Genomic DNA, 19,323 nt, shown 5'->3' on the forward strand with positions numbered 1-19,323 from the left:
GAAGTTGAATTCTGCAGACCATGAAAGATTAGCACTATCCCTGCGAAATTCTGTCATCCCTCCAAAAGTAGAGGCACACCAGACCTTGACGTAGAGACACAATAGAGTAACTGATATTAAATGCACTTTAGTATCATTAAATCTCATCAGCTCTATTGCGCTAAACTGAATTATAACAGCATCCATCGAGAATTGAGAAGCAGAGGCAAGCTTAATTTATTTAAATGACTTTTATTAAGTTTACAAATAGGGTAACAAATGCTGTTTTATTGGAGCGCAAAGCTCAGTTTTATATGAAGCTTGAACATCCTATACTTAGTGCAAAACATACAGTTAAACATTGCCGATGATTCCCTACATGTTTTTGTTTGGTTTTCATTTTAAGTAACTCTTTTAACATTTTGTACAATGTTAACTATCATACGGAGAAAAAAAAAAACACTGAATGAAAGCCGCCAGAGGAAATCTAGAGACTCAAAAGACAGCAAAACAAGCGGATCAGATAGTAGTACAAACCAAAATAACTCAATGACAGGTCAGTAGCATTAAGTAAACATTGTTCTGTTGTATTTCTTTCCACAGGAGAGCGACTAGTAAGGAGGGATTCATTCAAGATAGTTTTGAGTAAGTTTGTGTGCATTTTCTGTGTAACTAAAGTCTCATGCAAAAAGAAAGAAAAAATACATGTTATTGTTTGTTTGTTTTTTCATCATAAACTGAATGTCTAGCGATACTGAATGGCTCGTTCGTACATCAGCACGCTACAAACAATTGTTTTTTCAAAGCAAAGAAAAAGGAGTTTTTTTTTTTTTCTTTTTCAAGGTGCTGTTTCATTTACATCAGAGGTCAGAGGTGAATACATAAGCACCCTCTACAGTCAAACAGGGGGACCTGTTTCTTATAGCGAGAGCAAATGAACACTTGCGTCATATCTGGAACAGGGACATGGCACTCAGAAGGTAGTATTTCATTGGTCTGAACACTGAGCAGGTTGGACCTCTTTGTTAAAGACCTTTTGATGTGTTCACAGTTTGAACAAACCGAGCGACGTAAAGTTGGTAAAAACGAGCTGTCTACAGGTAAAGCATTGTGTACAAAGCAAGAGATAAAGGTATAATGATCAGATTTTGAACATATAGAGTCAGTTGAGAATCTAAACTGTACAGTTGACCTAAAGTGAAGTTCCTGTACCAGACGTTTCACGCAGACGGCACACTAAGCAGTATGTAACGAGTTGTTATCTAAGTCCTTTCAGTAGTTAAGGTGATGAGAGCATCTCCAGATAAAATGCTCTGTAAAGGATCTGTACATTTGTTTCTGGTGGATCAGGACTGTTCTCTATTCATCTGCACAGTTGAAAGTGCTAAAAGGTAGTCTGACACTGCAGGTCAGGTATTTTGAAATAACCAAAGCATTTACAAGAGTGATTTGACTGACTGCTACCAAGAGAGAGAGAGTGAGATCCTCCAAAAGAAGCTACTGATCTGCCATGAAACCGAAGGCTGTTGTCAGTACAGTGATGTGAGAACTTACATGGGCAGTGAGAGTTCAAAAGAAGCAGATTGATGAGAAACCAGCAAGAAATATTCTTTAACAGTGTTGTTTTGGCAGACAGTGGCGTTCTTGTGTCGGTGAGGGTTGCTAACTGTCTTTTCCCACCTTTCTGGTCCTTTTCTAGACTTGCTGTCACATCTGTTGCTAAATGAGTCAAACGTGTCTCCCTATGCACACCTGGAGAGGATTTCACACTGGATGGCGTCAAAACCAATTAAGCAGTTCTGGAAAAACATCTAAGCTATCGGTGGTTTTGAAATACATACAACATACTGTCCCATGCATACTAACTTTCCTCGTCCCGCGTTTCTATCTGAGCCGATCCCTCACCTTCACAAGAACCGTTCACGCTGTTTAAGAATCCATCTGGAAAACAAAGACACCGTGGCTGTTGAAAGAAGTTTAAATGACTCATCTATGTGCTGATGATAGGCACACTTCTACTTGCATACTAACATAGATTGATCAAAGTATCTAAAACTCAACCCTTTAAGCACTTTCACAGCCTTTGAATGTGATATAATGGCTGGATTGTGTGTTGGCGCACCTTATAAATGAAGCTTTTTGTGACTAGGACTGTTCCATCAAATGGTTTCAGTCGTAGCCAATTCAAAACGGCATCCATAACAACACCTTGTTCCTGCAATATATTAATAATCACCCTCTGTGAAGTCACGCAATCAAACCAGAGACTCTCCACTGCCTTATATATCAAACCCCGGAGCAAAAAAAGTAACACAAAAATAAAGCAAGGCACTAGAATCTTCAGAAAGCTCACCGGGCTTAGCGAAAGAGGGAAAGATTCTTTTCTTCAAGTACGTTAATTGAATCCATTTACATTCACATTTATCTAATAATATAAAGAAAGTACAAATGGGAAAAAAAGGTTAAAGTGTCTCCAATAAGATGTGAATAATGAAATAGCTAGCCTTCCATCCTCCAAAATTTCATGTTTTTTTTTTTTTGTCTACTTTCTTTTTATCTAATGTTGTCCAACAACATTTATAATAATCACAGTGTTTCAACATCAAAAACTGATGAGTAAATACAGGTCCATACAGAACACAACTTCTAATTTGAATGTCTCGATCAAACTATCGTAAGAGGCTCCTAATGCTGCCATGATTAGAAAAAGCTGATAATTAGCCAAAGATTTAAAGCTCCACAGGCCTCAAAGGTAACCAATCCTGTATCCAAACCCCAATCCATCTGATTTTATCCACCATTTTACAAGTCACCTTGTGTTCTGGCCCGACGAGAAAACCGGAAGAGGACGGTAAGAGTGTGAATGTGCATGCTGGGATGCATGTAGGAGCTTTGTAGTACAGGCAGCAGAAAGGCCTCTGAACATATGACAAAAAAAAGTACTGTCCCTAACATTCTGCTACACAAGACCGGCTTGAAGGGCATAGGGAAGAAAAACCAACCAAGTGAATGAAATCAAAACCCTCATAACCCAATTTAAAAACAAAGGAAATCTGTACATGGATTTTGTCATTTATCTAATGAAGGCCACTTCCTGTGTTTTATAATGGGCTTTTTTTCTTACCATTGTAATTATTGCATTATTCCATGGCATTGCAGAAGAGGGTTTAGGGCAAGAGGGGAACTAGGTTTGTCTCTTCGCTGCTCACCATCACCCACCCGTTTTTGTTGACATGCTTGATGTATGAATTTATCAGGAGGATATACAGATGGATGCCTGTGGCATTCATTCCATTTTAGGTCAGCAAACCTGTAATCGAACCCCTTGACAAATGTTTGGGGCTGGGTGGTGAAGGATGCCATCACTACACACCTTAACAATAAAAATGGTCACACCTTCTTTGGCCACGTAACATTGCACACAAGTGTCCGTGTTTTATTTTTTTTATCTTATCCCTTGTGTCATTGTGCATCATCCCCGTGGCGTATCTGTGAGCATGCATGCAGATTCTGGCATCTTCTTTCTCAAATATCAACTCTTGTGACAGAATCTCTGTAATGCACTCAAACGCTTGCCCAATCCGCCCCACCCCCCTTGCTTCCCTCAACTCGAGAGTTATTTAGGCCTGGCGCGGCTAGGCCCTGCCCTACGTGGTCTTCAGGTTGGGTCCACCCGGGTGGCTGACTGACTTTTGCAAAGTGCTGATGTGGAAGGTCTGTAAAGGTGTGGGAACCTGGGGATACAGGGGTTGCGAGGTGGCCAGCAGACCGGCCTGGGTGTGCGCGATTGAACCAGCCCACTGGGCGCTGTAAGGTGCAGAGGGGTAGCCATACTGCGGCGTGGGACACAAGGAGCCCTTCCGGGCCCCCAGAGAGGTAGCGGGAGTGTTGGGCATGGGCGGGTGGCCGCTCAGAGTTGAAGCGATGCTTGGGCACAGCTGGCCAGGAGCCGAGTACTTACGGCCCATATTGGTAGGAGGAACCATCTGAGAAGAAAGGAAAAATGTTTATTTAGAGCACGGTGGCCCTCTAAGTCCACTTTTCTGTAGAGCTTTCCTTTAGCTCCAACCTTGATCAAAATCACCTGCCTGTAATTTTCTAGAAGACCCTGCTTAGCTTTTTCAGATGTGTTTGATTAAGATTGGAGCTTAACTCTGCAGGAAAGTGGGCCTAAAGGGCCTAAAAGTTGAGAACTGTGAAGGACAAAGTCTTACGTCTTGGCTGTGGCCCTGAGGAGACACTTGTTGTTGGTGCTTGGAGCCTCTCTTGCCCTGTGACAGGTTCATAGCGTCCCTGGCCCAGTTGTCCACCAATTTGTGCAGCTCGTCTGTGAACATGCCCTTGCAGCTCTGGGACTGAGAGACTGGCGGCTGGTTTTGATTCTGAACAGTTCCCGCCACCGTGTTGGTGCTGCTCGTCCCTGAGCGCAGAAAAAGACAGGAAGAGAGAATATGATCGTAAAAAGGAAGTCAGTCCAGCACGCATCATACTAAAACAGCTGATACAATCTGAAGCCCCACGGACTATATTTATGTGTGTATATTTTTATATACAGTTCCTCACATTAGATTACATACGCCTTATATAATCTGCTAAATGTTTGGTTTAAAAAAAGGAGAGATTTTTCATTTATGGTTATATATATATTTTTTTTTATTTAGTTCTGCACTGGTTTGATTCAAATGATTTTTAGACAACATTTTACTTGACATGTGAGAATCGAAAGCATATTTAAAATTCTGCATTGAAAATTACATTTTAACCTGAAAATAAAGAAATCTTTAGTTAAACCAATAAAAGTTTGCTTAAAAATATTAATAGAGCTGCTGTCAGTAAAAGCAAGACATTTAAAATAAAGAGCATAGAGCAATATATTGAGAACTAAAGGGTTTGAAAACGCTAACAATTATTAAATTTAGGTGTTATTTTGACTTATGATTATATTAAAATATCTGTTATGCAGGTTCTTCGGTACAATACTAAAAAAAAAAAAAAAAAAAAAAATTCCATTCAATCTCTTCTAATTTAAATAAAAGCAAAACATATGGCAGATTATATAAAGGGTATGTAAACTTAAGAGCACAACTGTATAATATTATAATATAATATAATGTCATGTGTATACAAAAAAGTCATGGCAGTGAGGCCCTATCGAGCACCTGGGCATCCGCTCTGAGGCTAAAGTGACACTTTTATCACTTTGACTCCAGCCTGCAAAACAGGTCACGAAGACAGTATTAAAACACCATCTCTGGTTTTCCATCTGTACATAAACCTAGTGCTCCGCATCTGCCTGGGCTTCATTATCATGCTTGCCATGGTTGTTTTTACTGCAACACAAGGTGGTGAAATGGAAATGGATTCACCATGAGCTTCAGTATTAGATTAAATTGAACTGCAATGTCTCAAAATTCATGGAGGCTAACAATACGAAACGTTCAATACCTACTATTTAGAAGCATAATAAGATAGTTGATTAGTACCATTAGCTAAAAAATAAATAATCTTAATCTTGTTAGCACATTAATATTAACAGCAAGTATGAATACATAAGCCTCTTTATGAAAAACAAAGCATTGCAGTGACGATTATATAAATTTTACAAAAATAAGCTCTCTTTACTGAGCAGTTAATGTGAAGCAAGATGAACAATGAGTGGAAATGCCTCAGCTCCTTCGTAAGACTCATCACTGTCATGACTAAGAGAAAACGCTACTTAAACATGCATTGGTATAAACTGATTGGTCCATTTATCTACATATATTTGTTGTGGAACAAAGAGCTGATGCATTTGAAGAATAGATTGTAAGTCAAAAATAAAGCTGATGGGGGGAAAATATTCTAAATCAAATCTTGCACAGTTAAATACAAACAGCACAAATATCTTGCCAACTATCCAGGCAGCCACCCGGCGACACAGATCTGACCTGTTAGGATGGCAAACACAGCCCCTCCAGAATGCAGCAACAAAAAAAATGACACACTGTGCCAAGACTGAATCACCAAAAATAATTCTGGGCGATGTAGTCCAGAGCAAGCCATGCTTTGAAAGACAGCAACTCCTTTTCTACCATGCTGGTGCTGATGCCAAAGCCAGTATCCAATTTGGCCCAGTTTTATACATTTCCACACTGAAAGAAAAGTGGTTTATACTGGCCTTTAATACTAAATTAATCATTCTTAAAAAACAACTGTATAGTTTGTGGTCAGTACATGAAGCAAACTCTTACTCAATTTTAAGTACTGTGTGTGTGTGTGTGTGTGTGTGTGTGTGTGTGTGTGTGTGTGTGTATGTATATATATGTTGTATATATACTGAATTTAAGTTAAATTGTGTTAATTAAACAATAATTTACATTTGATTTAATTTAAATTGTAAAGAATTTATGCATCATGGTAGTATTTAATATACTGAATTTAAGTTAAATTGTGTTAATTAAACAATAATTTACATTTAATTAGAAATCTAAAAATAATGTGTCCGGACAAGATTATTTACACTTAATATTTATTTTATTTTATTTATCCTTTTTTTTTTTTTTTTTTTTTAAGAAATTAATACTTTTATTTGGCAAAAAAGAGATAGTAAATACTTTTATAATGTTACAAAACATTTTTACAGTATTTCAAATAGATGACTTCTTAAAAATAATCTATTCAACAAATTATACTGAAAAAATATCAGGGGTTGCATGAAAACTTTAAGCAGCACATCTGTTTTCAACATTGATAAGAAGAAATGTTTCTTGAACAGTAAATTATATCAGAATGATTTCTGAAGGATCATGTGACAATGAAGACTGGAGTAATGATGCTGAAAATTCAGCTTTGCTCACAGGAATAAATTACATTTCAAAATATATTAAATTAAAAAAACAGTTATTTTTAAGTGTAATAATGTTTCACAATAATACTGTATTTTTGATTGAATACATACATAAAATATTGTGGATGTTACAATATTCATAAAACTTGAATACAGATTTGGCAAAAAAAAAAAAGAAAAAAAAGTTTGACTAGCCAAGCACCAGCACCACCTGGTGGAAAAGGAGTATGGGAGAGGAGGAGGCTCCACTCACAGCTTGACTTCAGCATTTACTGGATGACTTCCATTCACTTTGTTCAATACTGGAGGATCCCGGAATCCTCTTTGTGAAAACCTACCTTTCTGTGTGAAAAATGTGAGCTGTATTCCCTTGATACGGTGGTTTGTGCACTGGATAGTGATTAAGTCTTGTGCACAGTGAGGGGGAGATCAGCCAGGCCTCATTAGACCCTTGTAATGGGTGAGAAACTCCATCCGAACAGGATGAGATCGATGTGCAGTAAGTGGGATGAGTCTTAAGGAGATAAAGAAAGAGTGCAGAAGGGAGTCTGGGGCTTCAAATTGGCTTGTGCGTAATGGGATGAGTGCTCAGATGGGTCCATTTAGAGTGCATTAGTCAGTCTGCTGCTGAGTGTGGCGTTGTCACCTGGCGAGGGACGTTTATCGAGAGTGATTTCCAGTTCGGTTTCAAATTTAGGGCAGTGCGAGTCTAATTTGAGAGTGAAAACACACGTGGCATGCCACACTTATAAACACATGAATGGGTCATCACAGGAAAGAAATGCTCAAGTCAGCCTGAGAGCTTAGCGGGAATACCAGCTTCAACAGGCCACAGGACATGAAGCGAGAGGTGACGACAGGAAAGAGAGGGAAGGAGGAGTGGGAGGATGTAAAAAAAGAGAGATAATTACTACAGAGTTGGTTGCAGGGGCACACTTTTTTCACCATCTTCCCTGAAGCATGGAGAGAACGGTGGGATTGGAGAGAATCAGTGTTACAGTAACTCCACGTCCAACACAGTGCATTATGGGAGTGTATCAGAACATGCTAGTCTAAAACCTGAAATCAAGCCCTGATGGCTGTTACGCTCATGCTCAGTGAAGGTGGGGTGAGCGAAGGAAGGGTCACATGTGGTTGTGACTATCGGGTCTGTGATCAGGTGCATTAACATTGTGAGGGCAGCTTTAAAAAAAAGATAAACTTGAAAAGAAAGACTGTGCTGGTGTGAGAGGATGTGTGAAAGTACCTGCCCTGAGGAACTTTTTTTTTTTAATTAAAGAAAGAAAAGAGACTAAGGAAAATTAATCAGATCTTAAGATATATGCACTGACTTGCATAGTTTGGAGAAATTTTAGTCACCGATTCAGCTGTTCAGTTCATTCCTTTCAAAAGATTTAATTACAAAAATGTGTGTGAATTATTACATAAATAATATGAGGAAATGAGAATAGTAAGTTGCAGATTCACACTGCATGTGTCAGAAAAGAAAGAGCCAAACAATACTGAAGAACATGAGCCATATCATTACAATAAATTACCGTTAGTATATGCATTACAGTAGGTAACATTCTTATTGTAAACTAAAACTATTTAAAAAAAAGTTAAAATCTAAAACTTAAATTGGTATAAAAATATTACACTTAAAAAACAAACAGAAATTAGAAATGCCTTGGCAATTAACTGAAGCTGAAGTAGTAAGATAAAGAAAAAAATTATAGTAGTATATAAAAAACTTAAATAGAAATATTAAATAAATATTAACAGGGTTCCCACACCTCGATTAACTTCAAATTCAAGGACCTTTCAAGGACTTCCAGGTCCAATACCCTCAAATTCAAGGATTTGATGTGGGGACACATTTCAAGTGAGAGTGAGGTTACATTGTGTTATCTTGTAAGACACATTTTTACAGTTTTCATGTCTCAAACACAACTATACAAAAAAAATCTTTTTTTTTTTTTTATTTATTTTTGGCCATGACAGAGATCTGATATTCTATTTGTTGTATTTCTGTTTTGAATAAAACTGAAGAATATTCAGTACATCCTATACTGTATTCTAAAATGATATTAACTTTTGGATTTTATTGTAAAGAGCTTAGGCTCATGTAACCAGAAGTTTTAAGATATATGAATATGCTAAGTATATGCTATTTAAGTTTTTCTTACCACGCATGATCGTGTAAACAGAAGTGAAAGTGAACAGCAAGTGCTCATTCAAAAGAGATTTAAATACTCTGTATATTGATAGATGCTACCTGATGCGCGAAAATTATGCAATACTAGAATGTTTGCTGGAGCGGGCGGGACTAGTCACGGGAACGGGCAATAATGGTCAGAAATTCAGTGGGAGCGGGATCAAGAAAACAGTCCCTTGCAGATCTCTAATACAAAATGCACACAATCATTGGCAACTGTAGAAAATAAAAGCCAAATCCCTGACATTTTGGGCGATTCAAAAAATTTTTTAGGTCCAAAAAGAAGACATATCCGGGAAAAAGAGGAAATATGGTCACTCTAACGTCATGGCAATGTACAACACAAAGTACCTCACGTGGGAAACACTTACCGTAACGCATAAAAGCGCCTAACTAATGTAAATCAAGCTAGTATGCATACGCCACAAAGTGTTGGTGAAATAACACATTAGCAGACCAGAGGGAATAATATGGAATATTTGCACAAAATAAATTCAAGTACTTTCAAGGACAATGTGTCAATGTATGTTTATTTTCAAAAACTTTACAGGGCCTTGACAATTTTTTTTTTTTTTTTTTTTTTTCCAGATTCACAAACTTTCAAGGATTTCAAGGACCTGTGGGAACCCTGTATTAAATATAATTATATACCACAGTATTAAAATATATTATATATTATAACTGTAAATTAAATGTTAAATATGTTAAAAATAAACAAAAGTGACAAATACATGCAATTATTAAAACAAATTAAAAAACCAGTTCAAAATATTAATACATATTTTAACAGTATGTCAATAATACTGAAATAACACTAACAATAAACAACTATACACAATTTATTAATCTAGGCTTATCAGGTCCTTAATCTAAGTTTATGATGTTAATTAATTTGTTTTGTTCATAATATATTAACTTTACTGATTTATACATCTTGAAATTATTTAGCATATGTAGAAATTAATATTTACCTACATTAATAAATGATGCTCATTATTAGTTCATGATACCTTTTTATTATTAATAATGATAACATTTACAACTTTATTGTGAATATGGACACTGCACATTTAAATTATAAGCTATAAATACAACATTTGGACAAAGTTGTTTATGGCATCCAGCTGTGTTTTTCTTTGTGTGAAACTGAGGTGTATTTTCCCGCTTTCAGTATAACTTGCTTAAACTACTTGGGAACTGCTAAAGTACAAGCCGTATTGTTTTTGGACACTGCCAAATGCAGCATGTTATTCATCTTTTAAATTATTAGTAATTATCTTCAGCAATTTGCACATTTTGTTATGATGTTAAACCAAAGCATATATGAAGGAAATATTAAAACTAGTAAGATGAATTACAAATGACAAAGTGCCCACTGTGAACACAGTTGAACTAGAAATAATTATCGGACCTCATAGGTTACACTAGTGTATTACGGGATATGAACGATAACTGTTAATCGATGAGCACAAGTTGATTTTAAAATTCATGACACAATGTCTGAGATGATCGGCCAATCAGAAGGCTTGGCAGAATCAAGAACTAATCACATGACATTGTAGGAAAGAGACAAAAGAAGCGTTACACACAAAGAGCCAAGCAGGGCGTACTCAGAAAACGCGTCCTCCTGCCACCTGGTTTGAAGGTCACTCTCTCCGACCCACAGCTGAACTTTACACAGCCTGTGGTACAAAAAGAGGGAAAGAGAAAGAGAGAGGTGGAAAAGAGGAAGAGACAGTGAGAGAGAGAGAGAGAGAGAGAGAGAGAGAGATGGAGCAGATAGCAGAGAGAGAGAGAAAGGAAACGTACACAAATACACAGTGAGAATGATAACAGAGGTCAGTAAGCCATGAATTCCTGACAGAGAGTGAAGGAGGTGAAGGAGGGGAGGAGTGGCCCTGGGTGGGTGAGCGTAGAGCTGTACGGAAAAGAAGGGGAGGAAAAGCGCCCCCTGGAGGCACAAGCATCAGTCCCGCAGCTTCATCCAAACCAAAGCGTGCACTGTCTCAGATATGCAAAGCAAATATTCCTATGTTTAGAGTTGATTCACCTGCACTACCACAAATAGGGCCAATATATGATCCAACACAAAAATCATAGGAACATTAAGAGGGGAAAATAACATTTTGATGACCGCTAGACAAGTTTCTTCTAACTGTGTCATCCTGCAGTTTTCTCCTCAAATTTGGAAGACCCACAGGAAATAGGCCAGAGCTGCTTTATGTGACTAAAACTTCCAAAAATGACAGAACCAAAATAGTAAACTATGTTATTTGGGAGTGGGCGATGTACGGGTAGAAATTAGTCAAAAATACCATAATTTTGGCATCAATTTGCAAGGAAGAAGGAGAAGCATGAAGAAGTTGTCCCTTATTCTGAAATCAAAGCAAATGCTTGCCATTTTAAAATAAGAAGAGAGAGATCTAATCTATTTACATTAAAAATACTTGATTGTCCACAATGTTTAGATTTTTTAATACAAATAATTAAAGATTTTTTAAATTAAATTTAAGATTGATTTATAAAAATATTTGTATTTTTAGAAACGCATTTCATTGTAATGATGACAAATGTTTTTAATTTCAATAGTTAAAATAAGAATACAATGTTTTACTTTGCAATTCACATTAAAAAATATGCACACACTGATATTGTTATAGATCTAAATTGTGAGAATGTTTTTTTCTGCTTTCTGCCCACCCCTAATGTCAATTTATCTTTGTTACTTTGTGTATAGTAAAAAATACAAAGCACAGGGTCAAGCTTAGGGCTTTAATGTGTTAGGTTTCTTTATTTTTACCTTGCGAGGTGACACACAAACTGGGCGCAGAGAGTGTGCCGTCACTGGTGTAAGTGGAGCACAGGTTCTCATTAGAAGGGGACGGTTTGAAGGACTGGAGCAGAGGGCTGCTCCCCCCATCTATCATTCCCCCAGGGGCCAGGAAGGCCTGCTGAGGCGGGTACACAGAGGGAGCGCTCTGTGCGGATAAAGTGCTGGTTGCTGTAAGACCACCAACAAAAACACACATACATATAGAAGCGCTGATCAGTGCCAGGACACAAACACAGATTTGAAGTTTCTGGGGCTGAATTCATAAAAATCGTCTAATAAAAGAAATTTTGTTAATGCAGTTAAAAAAAAAAAAAAAAAAAAAAAAAAAAAAACAAATCACTGAAGGAATAGTATACCCCAAGATGAAAATCTGCTTACATCTTGTCATCCAATATTTCTTATTAATCAGCAGAACAGATCTGGAAAAATTTAGCATTGCATCATTTGCACACCAGTGGATCCTCTGCAGTGAATGGGTGCTGACAGATTTAGAGTCCAAACAGCTGATAAAAACATCCCAATAATCCACACTCCATTTTCTTACAAACATGCTAATCTTCACTTCGCAAGACATTAATCAATGTACTGGAGTGGTGTGGATTACTTGTGGATTATTGTGATGTTTTATCAGCTGTTTGGACTCATTCTGATGGCACCCATTCATCTTAAATTTAAGAGTCTATTTACAATGCTTTTAAACAAATTTATTTTTCAAAAGTTTCCCAAGTTTTGTCTTTGTATAGAACAAACTTGGGAAAAAAAGAAATCTGTATTCCCGCCCAAAAAAAAAAAATTCTTAACTTTACTCTTTAGTTAGAAAATAAGACTACAATATCAGTTAAGAAAAATTTAATTCTTAAGAATTTTTTGTGAATCCAACCCCTGATTTGCACAAAAAGGCAAAGCAGAACAAGTGAATACCTGGCTGTACAGGACTCTTGCTTCCCTGTGAGCTACTGCGGCTGGATTTGCTGCTTTTGCTTTTGGTGTGACGTCGTCTGCGGCCAGCTGGGTTCACAACGGGAGGGTTGACCATAGCGGGAGGTGCTTTGCCCAAGCGAGCAAAAAGGGCATCAATCTCTGCCTTCTGCCGCGTGTACAGAGCCTGACTCTCCATCATGTGCCTAGGAGGAAAATAAGGAAGTCACAATTACACTGCATACCTGTAAACTATTTTACACTTTCCTGTTACAATATATTAATCAAAACCCAACATACTTCTCCCTCAGCTTGCTGACTTCTTTCTTAAAGTCCTCGTCTTCAAACTCTGAGTCATTGTCGCTGCTGAAGTAGGAGCTGATGGAGTTGTTGAGGCTCCCGGGGCTCTGAGCCGGACCGTTGCCTAAAGCTAGATGGGCTTGAGGTCCTGGCTGGGGTTCTGGGGGTTGTAAGCTTGCCACAGGAGCCTCGTCCTGTGCTCTGCTCACTGAGAAACGGCCCACCTTTGTGTCAGTCTTGGTGGTCACCTGGAAACGGCCAATGGTGGTGGGCTGGGGGTGGGTTGTCGTCTGGTTAGGGAGAGCAGGGAGGCCATCAACCACATCTGCTTTCGTGTCTCTAAGGTGAGAGGAGGTTCGGTGCAGCGTGTTCTCGGGGCTAGAGAGAGTGGAGGAGGATGATGAAGAGGAGGTGGTGGTGGAGGAAGAAGATGTGGAGGATGAGTCATGGGAGGTGATGGGAGCCTGCCGGGCATTCTCATCAGGAGCCGCTGACACCTGAACGAAAGTGAGAACAAGAGTGCCACCTGCTGTCATACTCAAACACTATGACCATCCCGCTCCTTTTATCACACTGCAAATTCAAGGTACCTGGAATCGTCCCAGTGTGTATCCTTCAGCTGCAGGTGCAGCTGCTGTCTCATCATCCAGAGAAAACGGCACTGAAAGAGAATCATCATTAATAAGCAGAGCTGATAATGAGCCCGTGCAATATGAGAAAAGGCTTAACTTTTTAGCTGCCTACTGTTTGTTTAAAGAACACATTAAAGTAAAATTGGCAGCACATACCTGGCTGTCCTCCAGGTGGCATCCCAGAGATAGATGACTACAGGGATGAAAAAGGATTAGAAACAGATTACAACATTTATAGATAATGTGCAAATAAAAAAAACAACAAAAAAAACAAGTAGAATATATATGCATATACACACATATTAGTGCTGTCAAACGATTAATCGCATCCAAAATAAAAGTTTTTGTCGACATAATATATGGGTGTGTACTGTGTGTATTTATATTTATGTATATATAAATACACACGCATGCATGTATACATTTTAGAAAAATCTGTTATATTTGTATATTAAATATATTTATATATAACTTATTTTGGATGCGATTAATTGCAATTTATCATTTGACAACACTAATACATCTATCTATCTATCCATCCATCCATCCATCCATAATTTTTTTAAATCGGTATGTATTTTGTATTTATCTAATATATTCATATATAATATTTATTAATATTCATTAATAATTATTTATCATCATTATATATATATATATATATATATATATATATCTATATATATATATATATATATATATATATATATATAATATATATATATATATATATATATATATATAAAATAATAAACTATTAATAAATAATCAAATATTATATATGATCATATTAGATAAATATAAATACATACAGATTTTAAAAAATAGATAGATAGATAGATAGATAGATAGATAGATAGATAGATAGATAGATAGATAGATAGATAGATGGCTGAGGAGCTAATTCTTTTATTCCATTTCTTTTATCTGTTCTTGGTGTATGAAAATTTCCAGTGGTGCTGTTTTGAATCTCTAACTGCAATAAATCAAATCAGACAGATCCTGCACTCAATCCACGTGTGCTGGTGTTTTCGGCCAGAACCTTGTCAGTGTTGCGTGTACCTGGTGCGTGACACTGTTGACTGGGACAGTCTCTGGACTCAGCGCCCGTCTCAGCTGGGCATCCAGATCCTCCAGGGGCTGCTGGGACTAAATAATCCATTTCGGCAATTAGTCAAGTTCACTTAGCCCCAAGAAACACACACATGCAGACTCGTACACTTATTACTCATGGCAAGTGCACACAAATACAGCAGGGGAACTGTGTATCTAATTAACTTCTGCATGAGATGATCTCTTACAGTAAGTACAGGGTCAGATGACCACTGCCTGGAAGAACTAAATGCTTTTAATCCAAGCTGAGGTTTCCTTTCATGTTCCACTACATATTTGTGAAATGGAGAGTAAATCCTTTAATTGGTCCATGCACCGCGGTTCCTGAAATGGTTTGTACAGGTTGGCTTGCGGCTGAGTGCTATCACAGTAAGTTTTCTATTCACAAGTGATGGATGAAAAAATATCACATCAAATCTACAGGATTAGAGAAAGTCTCTTGCATTTAGTACGAATCGCCTTAAGCAGAAGGGAAGGATTTTCTCTGAGAATCACGTGAATGCAAGCAGGGTTCAATTTGGATCAAGGAAAATTATATAACGTCTGAATGACTTTGATTAACTGAGAACTGAACGAAATTGAACTTCATCCACAACATGCTAAAAGATAACAAATAACTGATGTTTTAGGGGTGAAAGATTACACTCAATAAGGGGAAGTCAAAGAGTCAGAGCAGAAGCAATGCTCAAAACAAAGCATGTCAACACACTTAATAATAATAATAACAATAATAATAAAAAAGAAACTGTAAACTATCTTAGCTAACTAGAATTACGGCTTTTGTAAAACAACTCAAATTTAACAAGGGGACAGGAAAACACTTTTATCTTTCCTTTAACTCATAAAATATTATTAACAAATGAGTTTGAGGTTTTATTACAGTCCCAATAAAACCAGAGCGTGAGCCAAAACACTGCCTCATGTGTGATGTTGTTTTTTAAATCACAAACTTCCTGTTCTCCACTCGTCAACAGCAGAGAAAAAGAGAAAGAGCAGTGAGTCTGAGTTATTGAGTGTCACAGGTCATGCTCCTAACCGGCCTCAAAGGAAAGCTACGCCATGCAGTGCTTTGATTCTTATGCTATTACAAATCTTTACTCTTTGTGTTTTACAGGAATGCAACTATATAAAAACAGAGTGAGACAGAGAGAGAAAGAAGAAAAGGGCACCTGAGTTAAACAAGGTCCTGGGAAGGGTGGTAGGTGCTCTGTGGGTGGCGTGCCAGCCTGATCTGGGCCGACAGGCAACACCTAATGAATGAAGATGGAAGAGAAACTAAAGCATTGTAAAGATTGAGAGCTGGCAGAGGTGCCAATGAACTGCCACTAGCTACATGCAGCATAAGACTGAGTGTTATGGTTAAAGCTGTACTCAAAATGTGACTAGAGCTTTCTTATACTATTACAGAAAAGTGTCAGTTGAGTTATATGGCATACATGTGGGATTATAATGTCATGCATTTTGTCAGTCATGATTCTCAACAGCCATGCAGAAACTGGGTTTAAAAATAAGACTAAAATCATACAGGTTTCAATACTGTTAGTGGTTTAAGAGAGGGAGGTTAAAATGTGATGTTAAAGACAAGAACAGTGTTTGCTTTAACTGGCACCATGATCTCTAACTTATTTGCATAGCATTTCATGACAACTATGTCCCAAATGTACATTACTATATGTACATATGTACTACATGTACATTATATATATATATATATATATATATATATATATATATATATACACATACATACATACATACATACATACACACTACACTGTATACTTACTACCATTTAAAAGTTTTTTTGTTTGTTTTTGTTTTTTAGGACTCTTTGATGAATAAAAACGTCAAAAGAACAGCATTTATTTAGAATTTTAAAATGTTGTAACATTATAAACATCTTTACTGTATCTTTTGATCAGTTTAATATATCCTTACTGAAAACAGTATTAAATTATTTTAAAAACTGTAGTAATGCAAATGATTCTGCCTGGACACATTATTATTATTATTTGCATTTATAATTAAATTAAGTTTATTTTAATCAATTATACATATACACATAATATATATATACACATATATATATATATATATATATATATATATATATATATAGTAACAAATTTTAGTACTGAGAATTTTTTTGCATTATAGCACTTGCAATTGAGGGACAGTTTACTTTTAATTTCAATGAAAATAATGCCACAATTCAAAAACTCGTAACTGTGCTAAAAATAGGCTTTATTTGCTTTGTAAAAATATAGTAAATTTTTTTCTTTTATTTTGTGGTATGACCTATACATGTTGACAGGTTTCTTGAGAAACTTTAAATCAGCCTTTTGCATTTTTGACAAATAGGTCACTCACCGGTAATCTTGATAATGGTGCTTTGGATGGAGTCGTCTGACTGTAGCCAACCGGTGTGGAGGCATTACCCATGGATGTCATGGGAGAGCCTGTGGGCTGACCGGAGGTGTTAAGGGGTAAACTAGAGGGAGGGAGAGGGGTGCCGCTAGGGGTGGCGCAGGCAGTTGGAGAGGAGGTGCCAGGGATGCTTGCAGCCGCCATGGGGTCAGATGTGACATCAGACTGGGCAGAGGGCGGACCAGAGCCCAGGTCCATGAAGAGCGAACGCAGCTTTTTATCTAGAGCCTGGATGTCATCAACACCCTTTCCCTGCGGGTCGCTGTCACATTCTACACAATGTGCATGGCTCTGATTGGGCACGGTGGAGGTTTGAGGTTGGCTGTGCACGGGTGTGGGCTGCACGACGGGTATGTTGGTGGTAACCGGCTGGAGGGTGGGCACTTGTGACTGAGCAGCTAAAGTGGGAATAACCGGGGTGGTGGATGGTGCGAGCGGCGGTGTCTGGATGGCTGTGGTGGGGATGACCGGTGATGTGAGCTGAGCTGAAGTGGAGGTGATGGGCGGCTGTTCACTACTGCCACCAGAAACAGATCCCATAGGACTCATGGAGTGAGTGAGCGGGGCTTCAATACAGGCAGGTGCAGGCATGGGGACTGAAGTTTGGGGGAAGGATGTGGTGGCAGGCACAGGTGGCACTGGCAGAGAGGAAGGTGTGGAAATAACACTGATGATGGCAGGTACAGCTTGACTTTGAGGCAGAGGGAGTTGCGAATGGGCTGGAGGGAAGGTCACGGAGGAGGCCGGAAGGGTAGGAGGAGGAGACGATGACCCTGGAGGGTTTATGGAGACAGAGGGTAGAGATGGTGAAGAGGTCACTTCAGAAGACACTGTGGGAGGGACCACCGGGGCGATGCTAGAAGGCAAGGGTGCTGCCAAAGGAAGCAGAGGGGGCATGGAGACATGGAGCATAGGCGGCGCAGTGCTGGGACCCGGGTCAAAACGGCCTTGGCGTATTTCAGAGAATGCCTGCTGTAGACTAACTGCAGACGCAGACATAGAAAGCCCCAAGGCAGGCGGTGCATCTGACACAGTTCATAAAGAAGAAAAATTCAAGACAGAAATTAATATGCGGTTGCATAAGTTGTCTAACATCTTCTAGTCTAGGCTATTTGTACTAGGAATGATCTAAAAATGTATTTTCTGCATTTCTACTTCCTAATCTAGTTGTCAAACAAACCATGCATTGTATATTACAAATACTGTTGTCTCTTTGACTAATTGCTTTTGCACCATCTGCTAAATGCATAAATGTATTATCTAACCAATAACATTATTTCACATAGTACACTCACAGGATGAAGGCTCTTCAATTGTGGGTTGGGGTGAGCTAAAGAACTGTTCCCTCAGTCTGGATTCAGGCACTGGACTCACGATAAACCTTCGGCCTGCAGAGTGGACCACCTGGGCAGCTGAACTAGGCGGCACACCTGGGAGGGGAAAAGACTTCAGTGCTGATGCATCATTAAAAGGGGACATTAACTTTACATTGTGGGACTGTAAGATCTACCTTGCTCAAGAGGTGCAGATGTGGTGGGCATATGCTGCTCGTGATCACTAACCGTCTGGAATCATTGGTGATACATTGTTAACTGTGATGTTCACAAGAATCACTTCAACACAAAAAGAGTACAACAAGGTACATACCTGACTGCACTCTCTCTCCACACCTTTCTCATCTGCTGTTTCTATGACCTCTCGAATCTGCTCGATGAAGGACTCGCGCTCGCTCTCTAGAATGAATTCACTTTGTACCTAAAACATGACATAATGCCTCTTCTTAATGAGTTTTGGCAGCTCAAAGTGTATTTTGGAAACAGAAATGTAATTTTAATCGACATCAGCTTTTTGTCACATAGATCAAGATCAAAAGAAATCACAGGGTAATTGAGCATATCTGTTCAGTATTAAAAATGCAGGTGGTGTTTCAAGTTACCATTATCTGTGCAATTTCCTCTGGGTTATCGCCATCTAGATCAAACTTGAAAGTCACCATTTTTCTGTTGTGTGTTTCTAATTGACACTCCGCAACTCTATCGCCCATTCTGGATATCTGAAACACACATGATTTTTTATTTAACATCTCGTGTTTTTTCCA

General features: G+C 38.2%; 1 protein-coding gene across 16 annotated transcripts in view; it reads right to left on the bottom strand.

The window, feature by feature from the left end:
* Positions 1–211: 211 nt before the first annotated feature.
* LOC109071192 (serine/threonine-protein kinase WNK1-like) overlaps positions 212–19,323 on the bottom strand; it is a 70,270-nt gene continuing 51,158 nt past the window's right edge. For 8 of the 16 annotated variants that reach the window (XM_042721712.1, XM_042721710.1, XM_042721718.1 and 5 more), the window contains 16 exons: positions 19,162–19,278; positions 18,873–18,980; positions 18,736–18,790; positions 18,521–18,655; positions 17,169–18,250; positions 15,968–16,048; positions 14,748–14,834; positions 13,842–13,878; positions 13,644–13,714; positions 13,054–13,550; positions 12,757–12,959; positions 11,803–12,003; positions 10,592–10,684; positions 7,717–7,758; positions 4,194–4,399; positions 212–3,965 (listed from right to left, as the gene is read on the bottom strand). In XM_042721712.1, the coding sequence (XP_042577646.1) occupies positions 3,627–3,965; positions 4,194–4,399; positions 7,717–7,758; positions 10,592–10,684; positions 11,803–12,003; positions 12,757–12,959; positions 13,054–13,550; positions 13,644–13,714; positions 13,842–13,878; positions 14,748–14,834; positions 15,968–16,048; positions 17,169–18,250; positions 18,521–18,655; positions 18,736–18,790; positions 18,873–18,980; positions 19,162–19,278 (3,354 nt within the window). In that variant the 3' untranslated portion in view covers positions 212–3,626. Of the gene's footprint in view, positions 3,966–4,193; positions 4,400–5,138; positions 5,191–7,716; positions 7,759–10,591; positions 10,685–11,802; positions 12,004–12,756; positions 12,960–13,053; positions 13,551–13,643; positions 13,715–13,841; positions 13,879–14,747; positions 14,835–15,967; positions 16,049–17,168; positions 18,251–18,520; positions 18,656–18,735; positions 18,791–18,872; positions 18,981–19,161; positions 19,279–19,323 lie in introns of all 16 variants that reach the window. The other 8 variants (XM_042721720.1, XM_042721719.1, XM_042721711.1 and 5 more) reach the window with 8 other exon arrangements.

Source organism: Cyprinus carpio, chromosome B4, assembly GCF_018340385.1.
Source record: "Cyprinus carpio isolate SPL01 chromosome B4, ASM1834038v1, whole genome shotgun sequence".
Lineage (NCBI taxonomy): Eukaryota > Metazoa > Chordata > Actinopteri > Cypriniformes > Cyprinidae > Cyprinus > Cyprinus carpio.